Source organism: Lissotriton helveticus, chromosome 1_1, assembly GCF_964261635.1.
Source record: "Lissotriton helveticus chromosome 1_1, aLisHel1.1, whole genome shotgun sequence".
NCBI classification, from domain to species: domain Eukaryota; kingdom Metazoa; phylum Chordata; class Amphibia; order Caudata; family Salamandridae; genus Lissotriton; species Lissotriton helveticus.
The window spans coordinates 887835414-887860551 of NC_136057.1; the positions used below are offsets into that span (position 1 = coordinate 887835414).

At 43.1% G+C, this 25138-nt stretch overlaps 1 protein-coding gene across 1 annotated transcript in view; it reads left to right on the forward strand.

Moving 5' to 3' along the window:
- Nucleotides 1-25138, forward strand: part of ANO6 (anoctamin 6) — a 445002-nt gene that overhangs the window by 202230 nt on the left and 217634 nt on the right. The window contains exon 2 of the mRNA XM_078675703.1: nt 12375-12454. Within this exon, the coding sequence (XP_078531829.1) occupies nt 12375-12454 (80 nt within the window). The remainder of the gene's footprint in view (nt 1-12374; nt 12455-25138) is intronic.

Consider the following 25138-nt stretch of genomic DNA (forward strand, 5'->3'; position numbering starts at 1 on the left):
TAAAAAAAATTTTTTGCATGCACCCTGGAACAACCAAAAGGCCACCCCTACGTAAAATGCCTTCTACCACAGACAATTCATCACCAATCCTCTTGTAAGGTATTAACTTAGGAGATAGATTATTGTTAACAGGCCAACCCTGAACCAGAAAATCCATAACTAATTTAATTTCCTCATCTTCAGACAAACCACGTAACCACTCTTGTTCTGAAAGCGCACCATTCACAACACTAACCACTGCTCCCACAGCACATACCACGTCAAGATCATCATCAGATTGAAGCGAGAGATCATTAGCCAGAGGAAGACGAGAAAGACAGTCAGCGATGATGTTTCTGGCACCAGGTACATACTGTAAGCAATAATTAAACTCTTGCAACCTATATTGCCATTTGGCGATTCTAGGAGTGGCACGACCACCACCCTTAGTGGTGAACAGGTCCACCAAAGGTTTATGATCGGTCCTGAGAGTGAATACATTACCCCTCAAGAAATTCCGAAAATACTGAACGCCCCACCATAAGGCCAAAGCCTCCTTCTCGATGGTGGAATAGGAGCCTTCAGCACCACGGAGAGTCCTGGAAGCAAATGCGATCACTTCTTCACGACCGTCACGTCTCTTTTGCATCAAAACCGCCCCTAAGCCAATGTTGCTAGCATCAGTAGAAACAATACATTTGTCATTTATATTAAATAGTTTTAAAGGGCGAGCTTGAACAATTTCTTTTTTTAAGATGAAAAATTGATGAGCGCACTTGTCACACCATACAAACTTGACATTCTTCTTGAGCAGTTCTCTCAAGCATGAAGTTTTGTCAGCAAAATTTCCAACAAATTTCGCGTAATACTCCACGAGTCCAAGAAAGGAGCGCAATTGGTCTTTATTGGAAGGAGGAGGAGCATTTTGAATAGCATCTAAAATTTTGACTTTCGGTTCAATTCCCTTTGTAGAGATGTGGTGCCCTAAATAGTCAACACCCTCACGAAAGAACTTACACTTTTCTTTCTTGAGCGTAAGACCATGGGTCTTTACAGTATCAAGAACTAATTTTACCCTGGTGTCATGTTCAGCTTCAGTAGGTGCATGTACTAAAATGTCATCCTGGAAGAACATGACTCCCGCTGTGTTTTTAAACAAATTTCCCATTAAACGCTGAAACACAGCGGAAGCCGATGCCAGGCCGAAGGGCATGCGTTTATAACGAAACGCACCCTCCGGGGTGACAAAGGAGGTAAGATGTCTAGACTCCTTGGAAAGCTCAATCTGATGATAGGCCGAAGAAATGTCGAAAAAGGAAAAATACTTGACCCCATCAAGTGTAGCCAACATTTCATTAATATTTGGCAATGGTTGGCGGTCAATCCAAATGTTAGCATTCAATTCGCGCAAATCCACACACATCCTAAGGGACTTATCTGCAAGAACAATGGGGGCCAACCATTCTGATCCCTCAATGCCCTCAATGACATCCATGCGACACAATCGTTCCAGCTCCTCTTTCAGTTCGGCACGCAAACTCAAAGGTACTTTACGCACTTTGTGTGCAACAGCTTTAGCACCATCTTTTAAGACAATGCGATGTTGAAAACCTTTTAATTCCCAAGTTTATCGCAAAAAACATCGGGATACATCTCGATCCACTGATCACCAGATAAGTGTTTCACAACTACATCATCTGGAATGTTAGAAGATGAAGGACACGAGTAAAACTTGGATGCTTCACGCCTGGATATAACCATGTCAGGGTGGTTAGGATCAAGGATGATCCCTAGTTCCCCTTGTTCTTGCCAACCCAGCAAATTTGCACCATCATTAACCACAAACACAGGACCGGAGGCTGTGTCTCCACTGAATTCTAAACTTGCATCAAGTTTGCCCAAAACTTCTACTCTCTTACCTTGATAAGCAAAAATTCTGATATCGGATTTCTGGAATTGGAAGTCATGCATAGTCATCCACATCGGTGTGGTTTCAGCAGGTAATTGGGCACATGTGACGTAATGCTGCAGGCACTCGAGACTGTCACAGTTTGCCACCATCAGCTCGCGCACAATACAGTACCGACGGGTTCTCCTCTCCAAATGTGGTTTCACCGGTACTCCGCAAATTCAGCTACTCAAAGCACTTTCAAGGCAGTGTAGTCACTGGAACAGGACTTAAAACACGGAGGCCGCACAGAATCGTCGGAAGAGAAGTCGAGCTCCACACAGCACCAGACACGAAGCAGGAGTCTGAAGCAGAAGGATTGCTAGTAGACAGCACAGAAACAGGAGAGCAGGACTGGTCAAATCGTCGCCAATGAAAAGAAGAGGGAAACTCATGTAAGTAAGAGCCTCTTTATTATCGACCAGTCCTGACAACTCCCAGGCAGCAACTGCCAGAGCATCTACATTCCATGTTCCACGCAGGGAACATGGATGCAAGAGGTTCCATGCAGACACAAAGAAAGGACCCAACAGGCATTCATCAGGAAATTTTTTAAATGAATACATTACTTACACTATTTGTGTAGTATTGATAAAGTGGATATCATATTTTACCACATGTTTGCGTTGCCAAGGTGTCTTCTACCTACATTATGGGAGACAAAAGAACAATTGCACTGGCAAGTATTGGCATATACATTCTTCTCTATGAAACACACCTATGTTTCTTCTAACCTAAATTTTGTTAGGTAGTTTCTAGCTAATCAGATAAATATTTGCTGTACTTCATATAAATATTTGCTGTACTTAACCAACAAGATACCTGCCTACAATTCACCTTTACTGCCAGCAACAAAAGTTTGGACTTCCTGGACATCAGCCAAGAGAGAGTTTATTACAGACAACAACAAAGAAACCCATTACAGATTTAATGACGTGCGTCACGACCTTTAGTCCAGCAACATACGAGGTTCAGAAAATTGTGAACAAAAATTGGCGGATTCTATCTACAGGAAAATTTAACTGGCCAAAACCGAGATTTGCCAACAGACGGACCCGGAACATCAAAGATATTCTGGTCCACACACGACCTCGCACAAATAGATCAATCACAACAGAGAGAAACATCAACATGACCCCGGTTAGAGGCCATTTTCCTTGTGGCACATGTCTGGTATGCAAATTGACAACGGTAACAAAAACTCTCCAGTTAACAGAAACATTAACTTGGACACAGAGGCAGCACACGAACTGCAATTCAACCCATGTGATCTACAAGCCATGTCTTCCCTGGACCGGAAACAAGCATCCTGGGACCGGTTTCCGGTTCATAACCTCATCAGCCAGGCTATCTTGAATCCAGTGGCAAAGTGAGCAAGGGTTGGCTTCTTTCCTGCGGGTACAGTTCCCGTAGAACCACTGTATGGTATGTAGTTTCACACATTACCACTAGTTGTAGATAGTTTTTCGCTTCCGGTCCTGAGGAATCGCCACAGATCATTCGTGACTATCAGACGAGAAACATGTCGACCACCTAGGAGTAGAGCGCATTTCCGACACATTTTAGCCAGATTGTCGCCTCTCCTTTATTCTTTTTAATCAATTAGGTATTTAGAGGATTCCCTCCCCAGTTTTACTCTGCACATTCCACTATTACATCTACACATACTTAGCCCCTTACACCCACGGCACCTATACGGCAAGGAACAAAAGATCTCCGCAAAAGAGCCCCTATATGGGTGCCCGCCGGGTATTGCAGCGCCGACCCGACGAGGAACAGACCCATATGATGAAGCATGACACCTAGCTTGCTGGGTGTGTGAGGGCCCGACTTCCGAAGGAGGAATTCCCCTCGGTAGAGGGCTTTCGACCAACCTGTCATCACATATCCTCTTCCATTGTGTTCCATGACCCACTGAGGAACTCCACACTCTATTTTTTACTTTTCAGAGCAATTTTATGTAGGATTTTAGAGATTAATGAATGCCATTTGGCTCAGTTGCTTCTATTGGCTCAGGCAATGTTTGGGATGCTTGTTTGTCAGTCACAACTTTTATTGGGTAGTAAACACAACAACAAAAGCTATATGGGTCAGCAGGCTAATTTTCGGGGTAATCTTAAATGGGTGTGTGCATGCGAGGATTGTAGGACCCTTTGCACTTTCCTACTTTGTGATGAAAGAATGGTTCTTAGATCGATTCTCTTGGACAGATGATCAGTTCATTCCGCTTGGAACATGTGATCTTCATTCCAGGTTGTTGGTGATGAAATTCATCTGATTGTTTACATACATTTTTATTGCAAGTTCTGATGTTCCTCTGCATTGATTTTAGGTAAATTTAAGATTCAGAATTGGTGTGTCCCTTCCTATGTGAAAAGGTTTTGAAAGTGATTAATAGTTCATCCCAGAGTCTCTTATATGCTTTTTTCAGAGTACCCTTTTCCTTGCAGTTCATGCATTGGTTTCGCCTATGGCCCAGTTTTTCACCACCTGCGCCAACGGCTAAATGCTGGGGCCAACACTGAACTCCAAGCCATTGATATGGCTCTTTTCATTATTATTGATACTAAGACTAGAAATCTCTTAACAGATTTTTGGGTTTGGGACATTTAATCAACAGCTGCAAACAGTGTGTGGGTGGGAGCAGGTGGTTGTGTTTTAGAGCGTCTTCAAGAGTATTTGTGGAGCCTTTCCATTGGCTATTGATGATGGTGCAGTCTAGCACCATGTAAGAGAAATCTGCTTTCTGTTGGAGACATCTGGGAACAATAAGTTTGCCTATGTTTTTTAGTTTGTCGTTTGGGGTGGGTAGCTTCTGCATGTGTAATTAAATTGAATATAGTTGAATCCGGTTGCTGTGGGTACATTTTGGCTGTATTCTATTATACTGTCTCACTTTTTGTCCGTTAAATCATTTTCTAAATCTGATTCTCATTTCTGTCTCAGGCCTACTACACTTGTTTTGGTCGCATACCATATTGGTCTCGAAAGCCAGGTGTCCACTGTCCCAGGGTGTTATATTGTGTTCAGTAGCTTGTGGTTTTCGTGGCTCTTCCTCACCTATAGTCCATTTTGTTCTTATTGCCCCAACACGTGATCCTTATATTAGAAATGAGTCCGTTGGGATGACATCTTCATCCTCTACTTTTTCTACACACATTCTAGTCCACGACTCTAGTAGTTTAGCTTAAAATCACCTGGAGTGTTTGAGAGGCAGGTCAGTGGGAATACAGGTGCGTAAAATGCTTTGTTTGGCCAGGGTTTTCCTTCTCTTCCTACACTTTTGCTCTGTCAGAAGTAGTGTCAGACCTTCATCCAGAGTTCTCTTCTCCTTTATTGATTTGACAAGAGTTCAGCTTCTGGGTCGTCTGTATATGTATGATTGGCCCATACCTGAGAGGTGTTTCCCTGCAACCTATTGCATCACTCAGTGTACTTGCACCAATAAGTAATGTTGCTCAAAATATGACACATGCAAGCCTTATTCATGTGTAACTAGTTTAAGTTGGGTAAGTGCAACCCTTTTGCAGTAAGTGCAAAGTTAAATCTGATGTTACCTGCTTTTATGTTTTAGCTCTATTTTGAACAGTTTGCCATCTGTTATATTTGTTTCCTAGATATTTAGGGATAGACTAGTGATTTTCCTCCCATTGCATCTGTCTTGTTTTGGTATGCCACTATCTGGTAATTCTAAAGATTACAACGATCCCTTACCCTAATGATGAGAAAGCTCCTTAACTGTTTGGGATTGGTGTAAGATGGTCTTCAACCACTTATGGTGCTATTCCTGACCGAGCACAATGCAAAGAATAATTCAAAAGACTGAATACAGGCCTACATTTGGCCACAGGTTCTGGTGTGATGCGGCAACCCATCAAGGCAATCTCCTGTAATACTAATAGAAAAATCCATAAGTTTGATTCCACGCAGCATGCTATGATTTATAAAAATGAGCAGTGGGTCCTCACCATCGTAGGAAACATAACAAACAATGACCTCTCCTGTGTTGAGATGTTTCCACTCTGTCCACAGAGAGAACAAGTAGCATAAAGGAATCTATGATTTAGGGAGAGCTGCGATAGAAACCCACTCCACTCACGATCTCTCCATCCTAAGCTCTACTCTCGACTCCATTCAAAACTGGATGTTAACTCATCAACTGATTCTGAATCCCTCCAAAACTGAATTCCTCCTCCTCTCCTCACTTTCTCCCCCCCCCCGGTTCAATGATGGATGGATCAGATGAATCTACTTAACAATAAACCCATCATTGTCGACAGCGCAAAATCCCTTGGTGTCATACTTGACAAAAAACTCAATCTACTCTCCCATATCAATTCCATTGCAAAGTCTGCTCGATACCAAATGCGCCTTCTTTGGGGGATTCGTTGCTTCTTCCCGGAGCAAGACCTTAAAGCTCTCGTCCAATCGCTGGTTCTCTCCAGACTGGACTACTGCAATTCTCTTCTTACTGGCCTCCCCAAATCCCACCTGTCCCCCCTGAAATCTGTTCTCCATTCAGCAGCTCGTTTCATATATGGGGCCAAAAGAAGCGACCACATCACACCCATTTTATCCACCCTCTGTTGGCTTCCATCAAGGCAAGATATATCTACAAGACTGCCTGTATCACCCACAAAGCCTTGCACTCCTCCTCTCCTCGCTACCTGGCGAATAAACTGAAACTCTCTGGAGGCTCTAGACCATCACATAATGCGGAAATTGTACCTCCCACTTGCAAGAAGGAAAGATCGATGGCCCAATCCTTTTCAGGCAACGTGGTGAGAATCTGGAGCTCACTTCCGCCTCAGCTCCGGGACCACCACCTCTTCCCAGGCCTTCAAAACTGACCTCAAAGTTCTCCTCCTTTAAAGACACTTCCAAACTTAATTCACGCCCTCTCTATTATCTGAAGGAAGTCCTTCCATTATAGGAAATTCTGTTCTCCATGACTATAGAATTGCCTTCCCAGTGTATTCTTGTGGTTTGAGTCTGCCATTTATTGCAGTATTATACTTCTACTTGTATTTTGTACTCTTTTATAACATGCACACGTCATTTTTCCTCTTGTAATGTATCGTTTGCTACTTGTATTTTGTTTGCTTTTGATACATGCACAATTTCCACCATTGCCTCATGCAATGTAACGTTTTTTCTTGTGTTTTGAGTGTCTGCCATTTATTGCAGTATTATACCTCTACCTCTACTTGTACTTTATACGCTTTTGTAACATGCAAACATGTCACTTTTTCTCTTGTAACGTTTGCTACCTCTTGTATTTTGTTTGCTCTTGATACATGCACAATTGTCACTATTGCCTCATGTAACGTAATGTTTGCTTTTGTAACATGCTCACTTGTAATTTTCTACTCATGTATCATTACTGTTCGTATTGTGAAGCGCTCCGACACCTTTGGGTAAAGTCTGCGCTATATAAAAATGCCTAAAATAATTAAAATAAAATAAAAATGTCTAGTGTACATCCGAGATAGAATACCGGAATCATTAAGGCTCGATGGAGGAAACCCTGTTCCTCGAGATGTTACCTCGGGTAGAGCTATCACTTCGCTGGTCGGCTGCTTAGGCTCACCACACCAGCAGATTATAGAAAGGGTACACACCTTCACTACATCTGACCCTGACCAAATAAATCGCCAGGTTTTGGTTGTAGAAAATAATTGATATTTCCTAGACTTTGAGAATCCAGCAAAGTGCAATTGCAGCAGAAAACAAACACAAAAACACAAGAAATGTCAGTGGGCTCAATTCCACAGTTACAGAGGTTTATCAGATCTCTGACAGAACTAGCCTCACACACAGACGTCTTCCCAGAGACTCATAATCAAGAATACCTCTGGCTTTTCACCCCCTCTCGCCCGCCCCTACCCCACCATCATCCCCCTCACCACACCATCATCCCCTTCACCACACCACCATGTGACTAATTGTAACTGATCTCGCATTCTTCTGCTCTTATGTAGAGAACGCAGCACACATTGATTCAATTGCCAAGCACTCAGTCCAACCCTGAGTCCTCTCAGGCACCCACATTCATGTAAGAATCATTCATGGAGGGTCACACGTGGATAGGGAATTCACTCCTTATTCTGTCAGTGCTGGACATATCACATTCCTGATGAACTTTTATGTAACTCACACGGACCATGTTCATAGAACCTCTGATTCCACACATTTTATGTACAATGTCCCAATGCAATATCATGTTATAGCTCTGTCTACCACGGAAAAAGTAGTCAAACTATACAGGCATTTTTTTTTATGTTCCTTAAGTGGAAAACCAAAAAGAAAATGCACTCTTATTTAATACTACCTAATCTGAGCCTTCAGGAAAACGGATCACACACATAATGTTTCCACTGACATAAAAAGCTGTGATATTATTGATATTTGTGTTTTTTATTTTGTTTCTTAGTCCCAGTGCTATTCGAGCATTGGGTTGTTTTCCAATGCCTTGAGTTACACACACGTAATTTTTAATTCGTCACCAGGCTGAGCAGTTTGTTCTCTTAATACCATTTAATGATTCCCTTCCTGCACAGAGTTTCCGTTCGCACATGCCCTGTCTCTCCCACAAACCATATTCCCCGAGGTTCTATCCATTAGTAAAGTGCTGTTAAATCTTATTGGCAATTAGAGGAGGGGGAAGGAAAAGCCTAAGCGCACAAAAGCGAAGCTGTAAAAGGCGAAAGTGTATTCGGATGCATTACGCAATCATTCCACCGTGTAGCAAGAGACAGAAATGTAAATAAACCGGTTTTCTACCCCCTCCCAAGATGAATTAAGATCAGGTTGAATGCAGGGCGCCAAAGTGCAGCACATTACGGTAGCTTTTTAAATTTCAATAGACATTTCTAATTGCATTGCTCGTCTCTTGCAAGCGCGCTCAGTTTACATACGTAACATCATGAAGGTCGAGTAGGTCGTGGCAGACTGTTGTAGGGCTAAAAGCCAATGAAAATAGGTAAGCTTGCTTTTATATTTTAAACTTTTTCCCAAAGCATACTAGGTATACTGTCGAGGGTAATCAGTACACTACAATAGGCAATCTGGCTTTACATTGGACAAGTCATCTAACAAATGCAGATATTAAACATTTTAGCCTTAATGCAGCAAAACTACCGTTAAGGAGTCATTAGATTGCATGTATACATATACATTCTCCGTCTCTCCCACTAAGACCATCACTAAAAAAGGTTTAAGTGACGCTATGATTAAGAGGTTGAAATAAGATAAAAACTAATGTCTGAAAGCCAAAAAACACTGAAATTATGCCAGTTATAGTTTACTGCACTAACTATACCTTACGCCTCCATCATGACCTACTTATAAACTCTCATATTGCATCACTCATGACATGTTGATGACATCAAATAGTGTTTTTTGTCTTTACTGATCACCTTTTTATCCATTTGACAAAGCTGCGAGAAACTTTCCAAGAAAAAGTTCATCCACCACGTCTCTATCATGGAACAGAACGTTTTGCATTAATCTGTTATGCAGTGGCTGAAAAAGGGGGTGATTGGATCCCAAAAGTACAATTACCTGTGGTAATTCTCACCCCATGTTACTACCCATAGGAACACTTGCTGTATGATACTGATATAACGTCTGAACTGAACTACATTCAATTTGGCAAAAAGTTAGAACTTCAATTAAAATGTGCTTTTTTGTCATTTGGTGTAAATCCATTCAACCGTTTTTGAGAAATTCGCGTTTAATGAGGAGCTTTAGGTGGGCATGAAGGGGTTAACACACAGTACAAGTATCAGTTAAATATGGGCTGTTGGTTCTGATTGACCAATGGAGCTTTTTCTCCTTATGGCCATTTCAGTACTGTGGTACTGGTGCCGGTACTGAGTGATCTGATTGGCTAGGTACAACTTAGAACAAAATGTTGCTGCCTCCATTACAGGTTTTGGGGTCCTGAACATTTTTTGAAAAAGCCCATAAACGGGCAGGGTTGCCACACCCTGACTCTGAGAGCAAAAGGTTCAGATGGTCCCAAAGAGACTACCCCCTTATTCCCCCCAGGTAAAAAATCTGTGGGCAACTGCTATTTTTTAGGTCATAGGCCATGTGCAGTGGGGGTTGGCCACCTGCAGTCTGTTGGGTGCAGAGAAAAGCCACTGCTGAAGTCTGTGCACAGTGGAGGGTTGAACGTCTGTGGAGGGCGGGGGTCAGACACAGGGCCTGGTCAAAGGCTGCATGCAGCATGGGCTTAGGGCACCCACAGCGGGGTTAGGTTCAGAACCTTACCAGAGGCCAGGCCCTGCTGCCAACCCCATGCTGTGCCATGCACAGCCAGGGGTGTTGGCCGCCAGTTGGCCGTGCGCAGCAGGGGTTTGGGCACCCACGGTAGAGCTGTTAACTGGGTCTGGTCAGAGGCTAGGCCATGCAGCTAGCCCCTCATTTCCAAAGACCGGGTGCAAGAGGCAGTTGGCTGCCTGCAGGGGGCTGAGGCACAGTGCCCGCCAAATGGATGTGCGTCGTGGGCATTGGCCACAGTTTGGCAGTGGATTGGCATATGTTCAAGTTTGAATATGATTTAAAAAAAATTCACTGAAACAAACGGAGGTTTACGTGACTTTATGGTTAGGCGTTGAAATGAGATAACCGAGAACTTTAACAACAAAAAAAGTGAAATTCAGAAGTTATAGTTAACTGAGTCAACTATAACTTCTGCCCCCGCCTTCCACTGCTTATGACCTCTCATGACATGTTAAATGACACAATTGATGAAAAATTACGTAATTAATGACATAACTGATCACAGCATTCAGTGATTGGGACAGCATTGTAGCAAAGGAGCCACGCAGAATTTTGTAGCACTCTTGAAGTAGTTTGGCAGGACTTGAAAAGACACTGTCAATTCTTGACCAGCTGTGAGAAACTGTGGGTATAATTCAAACCAGTTATGACTGCATTATCATTGCCCCAGGATGTTAAGGAACGCCGTGTAGAAGGTAGCAGATAGAACAAAGAGAACAAGTAGAGACCCATTTCCATTGTGAGGAATGCAAAATAAACAATTTTCGAACAGCGCTGCCGCTTTAATACTTGTCTTTTGTAAAAAGTCTAACAGTTCATGGTGGTTAATAATTCCATAACATACACAATGTTCAAAAACCTTCACCAGGCAGACCTGAAGTTAAAATGTATCCACCAGCACCTTCTGAGAGATTCTCAGTGAATGTAAAGAAACAGGATAGACTTTAAAAAGTATGAAGTCTTTCCCAAGAGATGGTTGAGATATGGTAGGTAAGGTTACATTTGTGTTAATGTTATTTTATGTCATAGTCAGTTGTACAGCACAGATTCTGTCATTAATATGGCCTTGTAGTATGTTTCGCAGTATGGCAACTTTCCACATGAATCTGGAGTTAGCACTGCCGATTGGAATTTGATTCATCTCGTGATGATATGTTGCACTTATTGTGTTCTGATTGTATTCTCAGTTAAGTGGCTCTGTCTTACTTCTTGTGGCTCTTGTTGTTTAAAAGGTAATGCCAAAGGGTTTTGACAGTTGCTTAGTTGTCTTCTTGGTTAATAGACAGGCTTACTGTACAGAAAAGTTAGAGGTTAGTGTGGGGCTTTTTTTGGTTGTGAGTGCTAATTAGTACTGTCACAGAAAACTATATGGTATGTCTGGGCCTTACTCAATATATGTTAGGAATTCTGTCCAATGTTTTTGTCGGATCTTAGTGCATGACGTGTCATGATAGGATTTGCTGTTGTCACGAAAAAACATCTGTGCTCAGAAGTAAACATGGGTGCTGAGAAACAAATATTCTTTTTCTAGCCTTCTTGAAAACTGCTTGGTCATATTTAAGATGCACGGGGTCCGGGGTTTTAGTGGATTGACTTTATATCCAGAATCTCCCTTCACTTCCCATGACAGATTACTAGTCTATTCTCTAGCAAGGACTTCACTGCTGGGGTCGTGTAGGGTGAGTCTATCAAACTGCATATCATACAAGTGGCTAAGTTCTCACCTCTTGCAATGAGTTTTTTAAACTCACATTTCTATGTTTTAATATTTCTTGGTAATTCTTTTTACATATTGGACGAGCTATAGTCTGCAAGTCTTTCATTTTACTTCAATTGGCCATTAATTGTATTTTGTATTTATTGTTCTGCAAAGTATGAATCTATTGCATCACATGAACTTCAGGCATTCTCAAACCATGAGGTGCTATAGCTTACAGCAAATTAGCTCTGATACGTGTTTTGAGTGGTATCCAATTCATGGTAGTTTATTTATCTAGATTCTAAAGTTGAAAAAAAGGAAGTGAAAAATAAATATTTAGGAGCGCATGCATCGAGAGCCTGATGATGCTAAGAACCTGACATATGAACAAAGAATTGATTTACAACAAGTTAAGTCAAGCCATGAATTTTACATTTTTACTTTTGGATTGTTTTTCAGTGCTGGAATGCATGGAACAGAGGATAGTTCAGACCTATGGATCTATGCAACCACAGGAAAGCTATCAGCCAGAAAAGTTGGTAGGTAAAATTTCAGAAACGTATTAATTACATGTAACGTTTTATAACTATGTATCAATTGAATAGTACATCTACAATAATTGTACACCATGGTAGATTCTCACAGTTATGTTATGTTAAGTTATGTTAATATATATTTGTTAAGCGCTCGTACGCCCAGGGGCTTCATGGCGCTATCGAAAGGAACACAACACAGATAAAAGTAAAATACAACTCAGCAGTAGGTCTGCATGAACAACCAGGTTTTAAGAGAGTGTCTGAAGCTGAGGAGGTCTCCACTTAATTTCAAATGCAAAGGAAGCGAATTCCAGAAGGTGGCTGCAAGATGGTCAAAGCAGCAGCCACCAAGACGTTTCTTTTTAAAAGATGGAACAATCAATAAAGATTTTTGAGCAGAACGAAGATTTAATGATGGGTTGTATCTAGAAACAAGATCTTTTATAAACTTCGGGCCTGTATTTTGTAAGGATTTAAAAATAATACACCCAGTTTTAAAAGCAATTCGCTGCGCAACAGGTAACCAATGCAATTGTTTCAAACCGGGTCTAATAGATTGCCACTTTGTAAGTCCGAGATTGAGTCTAGCGGCTTGATTCTGGACCAGCTGAAGTCTTTTTTTGAACGCCCGCTGGAAGTCCCAAGTAGAGACTATTTGAGAAATCCAGTCGAGACAGGACGAGGGCAATGATGACCTGAGTGAGAGCAGCCTGCGTAAGAAAGTGAGCTATTTTCCTTATTTTCTTAAGTTGAAAAAAGCTAGCAGACAATACAGTACCTACTTGTCTTTTCAAAGAAAGATCCTCACTTAATGTTACTCCTAAGCTTTTAACCGAGGACGATCTCATAGGTGGGGCCCCCATGCTAGATGGCCAAAAGCATGGACTCCAACTTAATTCACTCTGCCCAGGCAAGACCAATTCAGTCTTGCCTGGGTTAAGTTTCAGATGATTAAGACTCATCCATCCCTGAATGTGTGTCATGGTGTTATGAAATTCTACCACAGAGTCCTTGGTATTCAGAGGAAAGATGAGTTGTAGGTCGTCCGTGTAGTTATAGATGGTAACTTTAGCATTTCTCAGGGAGTACAGTAGTGGGCGAAGGTACAAATTAAAAAGTAAAGGTGATAAAGATGAGCCTTGGGGTACTCCACATGTGGTGGAAATAGTGGGGGCTGTAAACGGGCCCAGTCTTACTGATTGCGTGCGGCCTGTGATAAAGGAACTAATCCAGCTCAAAGCGGGCCCCCTAAGGCCGGCTTGTTCGACACGGTTGACCAGAATGGAGTAGTCCACCGTGTTGAACGCTGCCGAAAGGTCAAGAAGTACCAGGGCCTGGTGGATGCCTTTATCAGCATTCCGCCTTAAAGTTTTTTGTACCGCCAATATTACAGCTTCCGTTGAATGACACGAACGGAAGCCTGCCTGATTGGGTTCAAGGTATTCCGTTTGTTCTATGAAATTAGACACGTTTGCAGAGACGTAGGCTTCCAATAATTTAGATGTATAAGGTTACAATGATATGGGTCTGTAGTTTAACGGATCAAGTGGTCTGCTCCTACTTTCTTGATCAGAGGAATAAGCAAGGCCTTCTTAAGGCATCTAGGGACTTTTCCCTGTGAAAGTGATCCATTTAACAAAGGGAGCACGCCCTCTGGAATAGCTGCCCCCACCTCTCTCAGGATATGCGGAGGACAGGTATCATCAGGTGAGCCAGATTTAACCCTTGCAAAAAGGTCAGACAAAGTCTTTTCATCAATAGGGGGAAAAGTTTCTAACGTGAGAGGATTATAGTAAACATCATCCAAAGGAGGGGGAGAATGGAAATTTGAGATGCTCTGTTTTATAGTGCTAATTTTATTAAAGAAAAAAGCATTCAGTGAATTACAGAGATCCTGGGTGGGGGTGACCAATGGAGCAGTTCTATCACTACTGCTGAGATCGTTCACAATATTTATTTATTTATTTTTTTTTTTTTTTTGAAAACCTTTATTGATATTAAAAGAAGACAAATCGAGGCCCACAACCGAGCCGGCCGGCCGCAGTGTATAAAACAGTCAGGAGTCATCAGGCAAATAGTACATATTCAATCAATACAGAGCAGAGGCCGTACAATCGCAATAGGGGAGAAGAAATACAGAAACTAAAGGGCCAAAACACAGGAGTAAATAAGGCTTAATTTCACAATAAGGGGAGAGGGCATATGACAGGCACACCTGCAATACGGAGGCATCCGACATCCCGTAATCAACCTCAACAGTAAGAAGGGGGCATGGGGCAAAATATCAGGGGGACAACACAATGCAGTCAAGAAATCAGGATATGTGAGATACAGTCAGCCCCTGAGCATTATCCTCGTAACACGCCCGCCACCCGGGACACTACCAAGCCAGAACAGAGGGATCGGAAGACAATGCATGAAAACCCGCCCGTCACAGTACCCTCTGGGACGCAGGAAGGAAAAAGGGAAGGGGGACTAGGTAGGGGGGGGGGAAGAGGAAGGGAAAGGAAAATGGAGGGAAGAAAAACCAAACAATAAAAGGGGATAAGGAAATATGAAAAAAGAAGGTAAAAGGCACGCCGACACGGCTCCCCGTGGTGGGAGGACAGGAGACAAAAGGATTAGCGGTCCAAGTGGGGCATGGCAATCGGATGGAAGGACAGCCGAAATGTAGCAGGAGGAGTAACGATGCCATACCCCCACCCGAAACACACCATAGGAGGTCGGGACAGACGCGGCCTCACGAACAAGAGATACAAAAGGGCCATAGAACCAGAAGACAAACAAAAAATAGAACCCAACCCACCCGTCCCACCCTGCACCCCTGTAGAAGGCTACGGCCTACCCTTCAAACAGCGTGCCTGTCGCCCTAAACCAGAACCCGAAATATAGCAAGAAGAAAGAAAGAAAAACGAGACAAAAAGGCCACAAAGGCGGAGAAAGAAAACAGGAGGGAGGAGCAGAATAACTACAATACAAACGGTAGGCCGCAGCCCTCCGCCCAACCCGACAAGTACAATCAAAAACAGACCAGGACGACACCCCATCACACGCCACAAAATATTAGGAGAAGGGGACCTCCCACCCCTCTACGATCAGAGACAATCGTGCAGCGAAATCGCATACCGGGAATCAAGCAGAAGTCATACATTTCACCCCCAGCCCTTCCGAGCGACAAACCCCACCCACCACATGGCAATGTACAACTACATACTAAATATGAAGTCAGCATATAATCGAGTGGAATGGTGACTAGCATAGTTACGTGGGGGGTAGATAGATCGACAAGTGAGCAGTAGTCCAAATTGAAAGTATCGATGCATCAACAATCGAAGCACGAGCCATGAGAAACAGGAGTTCAGTTGCGCCACTGGAGCGGGCGAGGTGGTCACAATTTTAAACATAGGCAAAGTCATCGAAGCAGGCGCAGGAGGAAGTCCGTCCATAATTCCAGGCAACAATGTCAAACAGGGTCGCAGTACAGCATCCGAGTCCCCGGGGTCCGAACCTTGAAAAGCAGGGCGCCCCAAAGTCACCAGCACACTACACGATCTTCGATCAGTGGTGGAGACACTCAGGTCAATCGAGGGGGGTGAGGCAATGGAGGCATCGAAAACAGAAGGCGATAAGAAGTAACGGCCGCCCAAAATGGCGGCGGAACGTGGCGGACCCACCGAGACGCCCAGGGCAAGGGAAGCGTGCAGGGATCTGAGGGCTTCCAGGATATCTCTGACCGTCGGCTCACGCCCACCAGATCCGATCCCCACACAATCAGGCAACTCGGGCCCGCCGCCACAGGGTGACTCTCGTTCCAGAGGGCCGGCCGCCATTTCGTGAATCAGCCCAATCGCCGCCCACGAGGACCCCCGGAAATAACAGTTCTCAAATGTAGGACTTTACAAGCGCCGGGGGTCCCTGCAAGGGCGGCTTCGATGCCAAAAGGATGTCCGCCCAAAACGGGTCTCCGCCCACACCAGCACCGGTGCCCCAAACAAGCGGAGTCCGGGCCCCGAGGACCAGGGCCGCCGGACAAAGCAGCGGCGGGGGGACCCCTCTCAGAATCAGGTCCTGGGGCTTCTCACCCACGTCGGCCACGCGACCACCAGGGCAGGTCCGGGTCAGGATCGCCGGGATCTTCGCGCATCGGCTCCCAACACTGGTTCTCGCTCTCGGCCGGGGCCGAGAGCCGTCGGATCCCACCGGCCAGGTCCCGGTCCAAGTCTCGCAGAGGCCCCGATCTCTCGGAGGCCAGAACTCCGGAGCCACTGCACGTCGGGACCCCGGGGTCAGATGGTAAGTACAAACAAGCCGTAATGTTTCCAATTCCCCAAAGGTGTGCCGTCCCGGGACAGGATAAAATACAGGATAGACAGTCAGGATGGAGGGCTGCGGGAGCCGAGCTAAAGGGCGACCATCACGGCCGCGAGCTAGGCTCCTCCCCATCGTTCACAATATTGAACAGATCTTTCATCTTATTTTGAGAATTCAGAATCTTTTCAGAAAAATAGTCAGTTTTTTGTTTTAGGACAAGTTTTTGGTAATCTTTACGGGCCTTGCAGTAGTTAACTTTATCTTGTGTTAAATACCCAATTCTCCACTTCCTCTCTTTTTGACGCACTTCCAGTTTTAGATTCTTCAAATGTGGAGTAAACCACTTATGTGCGTCGTTAGGGCGGGAGCGGGGAAAGTTTATGCAAGGAGCGTAGACGTCAGCTGCCTGACGTAACCAATTAGAAAAAGCTTCTTCAGTAGCATCGATGTCTTTGGTCATGGGAGGGAGGGACGAAGCCAAAGTGTCCAAAAAGGCTGGTGTGTCTATGTCCTTCCATTTTCTAATTTTCCCCCTGTTAGAAAAACCTGCTTTTTGCCCTTCTCAATGATAAGTGTAAAATGTATAAGAAAATGGTCTGACCAGATACAAGGAGTTATAGAGGAGATGGAGAGGGGGATATTCTGAGACCATATTTGGTCTAGGCTGTGCCCTTTTTCATGAGTAGGCAAATGAATCTGTTGTGTTAAATTCAGATCCAAAAGTAAGTCCTTAAGTTCTGCTGCCTGAGCATCCAAGTCAGTAGCATCAAACCAAAAATTAAAATCGCCCAGCAAAACAATTTTGGCGTGATTCGTTACAAGGGAAGCTAGTTGTTCTCCAAGTATAGTAGCAAAAGTGGACATAGATTGAGGGGATCGATATATTAGGACCATTAACAGTGTTCCACTGTCGGTGTCCGTTTTAAAAACAATGTTCTCTGAACCTGTAAGAACAAGGGGCGGTAGTAGAGAAAACTTATGAGTATTATGAATAATGGCAGCAACTCCACCACCTCTTTTGTCTGAGGATCTGTCAACATTTAAAATTTAATAATCCGAGGGAACAGCCGCCAAAATATCTGGTAATGAGTCCAAGTTAAGCCAAGTCTCCGTAAGGAGCAAGATGTCAGGTCTTTCAGATCGCAACATTAAGAAAATGTCCATATGATGTTTGACCATCGACCTCGTATTCAAATAAGTGCATTTGAGCTTGGTCTGTGGTTCTAATGAGGATTGAGGACGAGTACGAGAGCCGGAATGGGTAACATTACCGGCTGAATGCTTAAACTTGGAGATACCAAAAAAGGCGGTGCGCCTAAGTACGTGAGGGGGTAAAGGCGGCCAAGGGTTATCTAGGGGTCTTAATTGCATCAGATCATGAGAGGAATAAAAATGAATTTGGCCAGGGGTTTTGGCCCCCAGTCGGCCGCGAACGGGCGCAGACGGGCTTACCTTAGGCGCACCTTCGGCGTGCCATCGTCGCGCCCGCTGCGCCCGTCCGCTGCGCTCCCGGATGCACATTGAGTTTTAAGCCCTGCCTCCCAGAAGAACTAGACCGCTAGCTCCGGTCCAGCCCAACCCAAGATGGCGCCTCGCCTCGCCCTCCACGCAAACGGCACCGTCAGCCGCGGTGGAACGGGGCAGGGTACAGGTAAGGATAAACCACAACACAGTGCGCAAAATTAATGAGTGCTTTTAAAATATTTAGATTCAGAAATAAAAAACAGCGCTGACATCTAAATCATGCCAGTACTGTCTGCAATGACAACAGGTAACTGTGCGTGGTAGATCACTGGAAAATACTGTGAATCGATTCCCAGAGAGCCTGAGTTGCTGCCACCAACCTTCAGTTCTCGAGGGGCCCTGGGCTCTGGATCGTTTTAAGCCCTGCCTCCCAGAAGAACTAGACCGCTAGCTCCGGTCCAGCCCAACCCAAGATGGCGCCTCGCCTCACCCTCCACGCAAACGGCACCGTCCGCCGCAGTGGAACGGGGCGGGGTACAGGTAAGGATAAACCACAACACAGTGCGCAAAATTAATGAGTGCTTTAAAAATATTTAGATTCAGAAATAAAAAACAGCGCTGACATCTAAATCATGCCAGTACTGTCTGCAATGACAACAGGTAACTGTGCGTGGTAGATCACTGGAAAATACTGTGAATCGGTTCCCAGAGAGAGCCTGAGTTGCTGCCACCAACCTTCAGTTCTCCACGACGACTCGACGACTTCTCTGTGAATCACATAAAGGGCAGACTCTACTCCATACTTAAGAGTAATGGTAACAAAGCACATTTACTTTCTGGAAGACTGCCTTTGTGCAGCAATCTTCTGGCTGGAGGAAAGTCTTTGGTATACTCCAAACAAAGGGGGAGGACATTTTCCGTTGACATTGCTCACGGCATAGTTTGTAGGAATCATTAGATCTAAGTTGGCAAAAAGTATGTGTGGTTTAACTGAGTGAAATATTCACTATGTTCATGTCAAAGTGAATGCATGAAGGTATTTGTAGTATGCAATTGTCTAAATATATAATAAATGCATTCTGTTATTTTCTTTTATGTATTCATTCAAGCAACTCTTTTATCTATGGTATTATTATTTATTTCTGAAAAGTTAATCTATTTTAGAAACTCCACATTATAATATTTGAAACATTAAAAAAATACATCTTAGAGAACATTCACAATGGTGTTTGGTTTATCAAACCCAATCCAAGAATTTATGGTGCTTCACTTTCACAGACAATTTGAATGAGGATCTAGGATGGGAGCCAAACGTTCCAAACCCTGTTGTGCTGCAAATTGTGTGTGCTGAAATAATAGGAGATGCTTTCCAGGGAGTCATTTAGATTATTAGCACTCTTCAGTAACTATTAATCTAATTTTGTATATGAATATCTCACAATGTCATTTAATTTTTATGTTTTTACTCAACTAAATGCATATGGGCTACAAATGACTTATAGGGATTTATTCAAAAAGGTATTTTACAGTACATAAAGTAGTATTTCTGCAGTACTTTTTCCATATTTTTCCATGTGTTTGTGAATTGTCCCGAAGACATCTAAAATGTAAATAAAATAATATTCGTACAGTGTTAGCTCTTTACACTTTTTCTAATATGTTGTTGGGACGTGGGCTACAAATGACTTATAGGGAGTTATTCAAAAAGGTATTTTACAGTACATAAAGTAGTATTTCTGCAGTACTTTTTCCATATTTTTCCATGTGTTTGTGAATTGTCCCGAAGACATCTAAAATGTAAATAAAATAATATTCGTACAGTGTTAGCTCTTTACACTTTTTCTAATATGTTGTTGGGACGTTTTGGGCCGTCATAAAGGCATGTAGGATTACATAAGAGTACTTCTGCAGTACTACTTCCAAACTCTCAATACCTTTGTGAATCGCCCACTTGGATTGTATTGACAAAAACAGACTAAAACAATTATAAATTGCTTACAATTTCAAGGTCAACAGTCATATGGTAATGTTTGTATTTATTAACGGAACAAAAAAAATATAAACCAATCACATACACATAATCTAATACAGAAGCAAAACTAATCAAAGTGTGTGAAAGGGGCAGTTTAACAAAAGAAATATTGAAAGAGATCGACGATGTCTGTCCGGAAGTTACAGAATATATCCAGTATAGAATGGGCACTAAAATGTACATCCTAGAACAATGTTAATAATAAAACCAATCTATCACTACCACTCAGGGAGCAAATCAAAGACCCTCACCAGCACAAACATGCATGGAGATTTGAACCAGTTGTTTCCAAGCACAAGCAAAAATGCGACTCAAAGCATTTCTTTTTGCTGCTTCTAGGTAATCGCAGGCTTTCCAAAGCACCCTTTCCAAAGCACCCTTTTTAGGTTGAGCCTAGAGCTGCGCATACGCTGCTCTAGGAGATGACCTTTAGGAATCGGTCAGCTATTTTCAAGCACTCGTGCTTGTGCTGGCATCCACCTTGCGGGAACGAGCAGGGGCCACCTCTCTGCCCGGTTCTTCTTTCGGCAGTTTCTAGCTTCTCGTCATTATGGTGAGGGCGATAGAGGTTGTGAACATTCCTACTTGTTACCAGATCACAAAGACTGCCATTATTGCTTCGCTCATACCCCTGGCAGTCTCCACAGTCCCTGCAGTGCCCCTCGCTGTGCTTTTTCTGGCTGACCCCCCACTTGTTTTCTCAAGCATCAATATTAAACGCAGCTCCATGTCATCCTTTCCTTCATTTGAAAAACCACCTCGGTCAAATCAAATCATTGCTTAACGTTCACATAGGTATAGGATGGTGATAAAAGCTCTTAAACGGGTAAAGTTGGAAGAGCAGGTTTATTGGTACAACCATCAACAGCAAGCCACAGCAACTGACTCAGTATTAAGAATGTAAACATTCCATCAATGATGTAAAGTACACAGTGTTCCATTAAAAAGACAGTAACCATAACACATCCCCTAACCAAATTAAAAAGGAGAAAAAGATTGAGATTTAAGGACAAAAACAGCATTAAAAGAAACTGTATAAAAATAACTTAATACAGAACATAATCCTTAAACTTCCTAGGAGTCTGTCTTGTCCTAGGAACTAGTCTTGAACTACCAAGAACATTTTCTTGGCTTGGACTAGAAGAAGTGCAAGTATGGCTGGAATTATCAATAGGCCCAGAACCACTATTAGGATGACTTTTAAACTCGGTACACTTTGCCAATCTAGTAATGTTCCAAGTGCACCCATTGTCTAACGTCACAACATTTTTCCTAATAGCAGTAATGATGAAAGGACCACTGAAATTGGAAGTACCCTTTTGTCCATATTTTGGCTTCTTCACAAGAACACTATCACCAACATTCCATTTTCTAAATTTGACAGCCATCCTATCATCATAACGTTGTTTATACTTCCATTGATATTTAGCCAACGCATCTCTCCTTCTCAACTCATTCTCAACACTATCATCACAAACCCTCTCAGTAAGCCAAGCTGGGTTGAGCTTGGAATTAGCCATTTTCCCCCTCAATGCTTCAAAAGAAGACTTTTGCATGATAGCATTGGTAACTGTGCGATGTGCCCACCAGGTCTCCCTCAACACACTACTGAAAGAAACCTTAGACTGCAAAGCCCTTTGCGCACAACTCTTTACAACCCTATTCATTCGCTCAGTAATTCAGTTCGCTTGAGGCGAATAAAGAGCTGTCTTCTGGTGAACAATCCCAAGATCTTTAAGAAAACAATTCATTTCATTGGAGGTAAATTGTACCCCATGGTCAGTAAGCACATACTTAGGCACCCCTTCTGACGCAAATACATCCTTAAGAAACTCAATTATGGCTCTAGAATCCACCATACCCATGCATTTTGAAATCACCCACTTTGAAGTGTAATCCACCAGCAATACCACAACCCTCTCATGTTAGGGCATGAGCTCAAAAGGACCCGCTATATCCAACCCCACTTATGTGCAAACTGTAGCAGGAACTTCTACTGGAGAAAGAGGAGATTGACTAGTGGTGTGTGATTTGTCATTAGCAGCACACAAATGACAATCCTTTACAACAACTTCCACCATCCGATCCATACCAGGCCACCAGTATCTCTCTCTGATGCGAGCCTTAGTGACATTCCTCCCCAGATGGCCCTCATGAGCCAAATTGACAACTTTCTCTCGCAAATCACCTGGAGGTACCAGTCTGTCCCCTCTCAATAAGTTTTCTTGACAAAACGTCAAATCATTTCTAACCGTCCAATATGGCTTTAATTCATTATCCAGTTGATCATACCTAGGCCAACCACTTCTGATGATATCCCTCAAAGATTAAAAAACAACATCATTTACAACACAACTTAACCATTCATCCTTGGACAAAGAAGATTCCAGTACCCAATTTACACATTCTAAACTACCTGAAAAACCATCCCTTTCAATCGGCAATCTGGATAAACAGTCTGCAGGCTTGTTATTTTGGCCAGGAATGTACTGTACAATAAAATGTAACTCTTGTAGTCCTTCACTCCATCTCTTCAATCTAGGTGTCATATGATATATGATAGATTTTGATGGCACGAAAATATCTGAACAAGAGGACGATGATCAGACTTTACAACAAATGGAATGCCCCATAAATGGAATTTGAAATGATGTATCGACCAAAACACAGCCAACGCTTCTCACTCGATGCAAGAGTAATTCAATTCTGCATCCTTCAAGGCTCTCGAAGCAAAAGCCACCACAACTTCCTCCCCATTCACAATCTGAGCGAGTACCGCGCCAAGACCTTTAAGGCTGGCATCGGTAGTGACAATGGTTTTCAATTTAGAATCAAAATGACCCAAAGTGGGCATCTTGCCAATCTCAGTCTTTATTAAAAGGAATGCTTCCTCACAATCACTAGACCAAGTGAACCGTACACCCTTTTTCAAAAGAGATTTTATTGGCTCAACAATGCTTGCAAAACCTTTGACAAATTTGGATTGAAATTCCGCCATGCCCAAAAAAGACTTAGCCTGATCTTTGTCTTCTGGAGCCGGTGCCTTAACAATACTCTCAGCCAATTCTAACTTCGATTGTACCCCTTTCCCCGAAATTACATGCCCAAGATAAGTAACTGAATCCAAACCAATTCTGCATTTCTCTTTCTTAACTGTGAGTCCCCTATCAGATAATCTGTCTAACACTGACCTTAACACTGCATCATGCCCCCTTACATCCACACCATAAATCAAAATATTGTCCTGGAAAAACATCACATTCCGTAGATCTCCAAGAACCATCTTCATCACCCTTTGAAAGCAAGCAGCAGCCGAGGCCAACCCAAAGGGCATTCTTAAGAACTGATAAGCACCAAGAGGTGTAACAAAAGATGTTAAGTGTCTGGACTCCTGATGTAAAACAATTTGGTGGTACGCAGAAGAGAGATCTAGAACACAAAAAATGTTTGCTCCTTTCAAGATACTAATTGATTCAGAGATATTCGGCAGGGGCTGCCGATCAACCCAAATACATTCATTTAGTCCACGCAAGTCCACACACATTCTTACCGCTTTACCACCATCCTTGGGTGCTAAAACTATCGGACTCAATCATTCTGAAGACTCTATTTCTTCAATTACTCCCAATTTCAATAACTTCTCAATCTCCAGTTTCAAAGGCTCAACCATCATATTCGGAACTTTCCGAACTTTATGTACACACGGTTTTGCTGAATTCTTAAGAATAATCCTGTGTTCAAATCCCTTTAAACATCCCAGTGTATCCGAGAACACTTTAGGAAATTCTGAAAATATTTTGTCAGTTTCAGACACACTGCTAACTCCATCAGGGGCAGAAGAAAGTAAGTCTTCCATAAGTATGACTTGATCATGAGGATTCTTAGCACAAGGATTTAGGATTATACCAAAGTCATGTTGATGTTTCCATCCAAGAAGATTATCCCCTCTAACAGCTACATAAACTTTGCCAGTAATTTCTTTACCCCTGAAAGAAATCTTAGCAACTGTATACTTCAAAATATCTATTTTTTTTTATCCCACCCTCGTCGCCAGTGATAAAAGCTCTTAAACAGGTTAAGTTGGAAGAGCAGGTTTATTGGTACAACCATCAACAGCAAGCCACAGCAACTGACTCAATATTAAGAATGTAAACATTCCATCAATGATGTAAAGTACACAGTGTTCCATTAAAGAGACAGTAACCATAACGGATGGCCACATATTTGTCTGAAAATCTTGGATATTTTATAACATTTGATAGGGGAATGAAATTTCCAAGTTATCACGTCTCTTCCGATTCCGTCCAATAATAGTTTAGTCCGAGATTCCGTGTGAAATAGCAAGTTGCTTGTAGGATATCCACGGTGCCGGAGTACTGCAGACGTGTGCCCACCCCTCCCCACCCCCTCTCTGCGGAGGAGCCTCACAATCTAATAGAGCATTGTTATTTTACTTTACCATACCTGCCATGGGGAGATCCCCTATATCAGGTCTGAGGCATTTGCTTGGCGGGCACTTTCCCCTCCTGGGAGTTGGCGGGAAGGAAAAAACGGCATCCAATAAGCCCCATTCATCTTAATCAGTGGCGCTTTATTGGAATTGAATTGCAGCGCGCGCAGAATCCTGCAGCGTCAGGAGATTCGGGATTCCGGAGCCATGTGGCATTTTTTCCTGTGTTTAGCATGCAGGGACAGTCTCATGATGCAGTCAGTGTAGCTTCCCTGACTCCCACATACATCAGACGCGTAACAAAGCGCAGAGATGGCAACGCGCTGCCTGCCTGCACAGCTCGTACAGTAGTAACCTTGCAGGCTCCCCTACAAGGTTACTTGCAGGCGGCAGCTTCGTGTCCTGCATCGTATTCTCTCCAAGCTTTCCC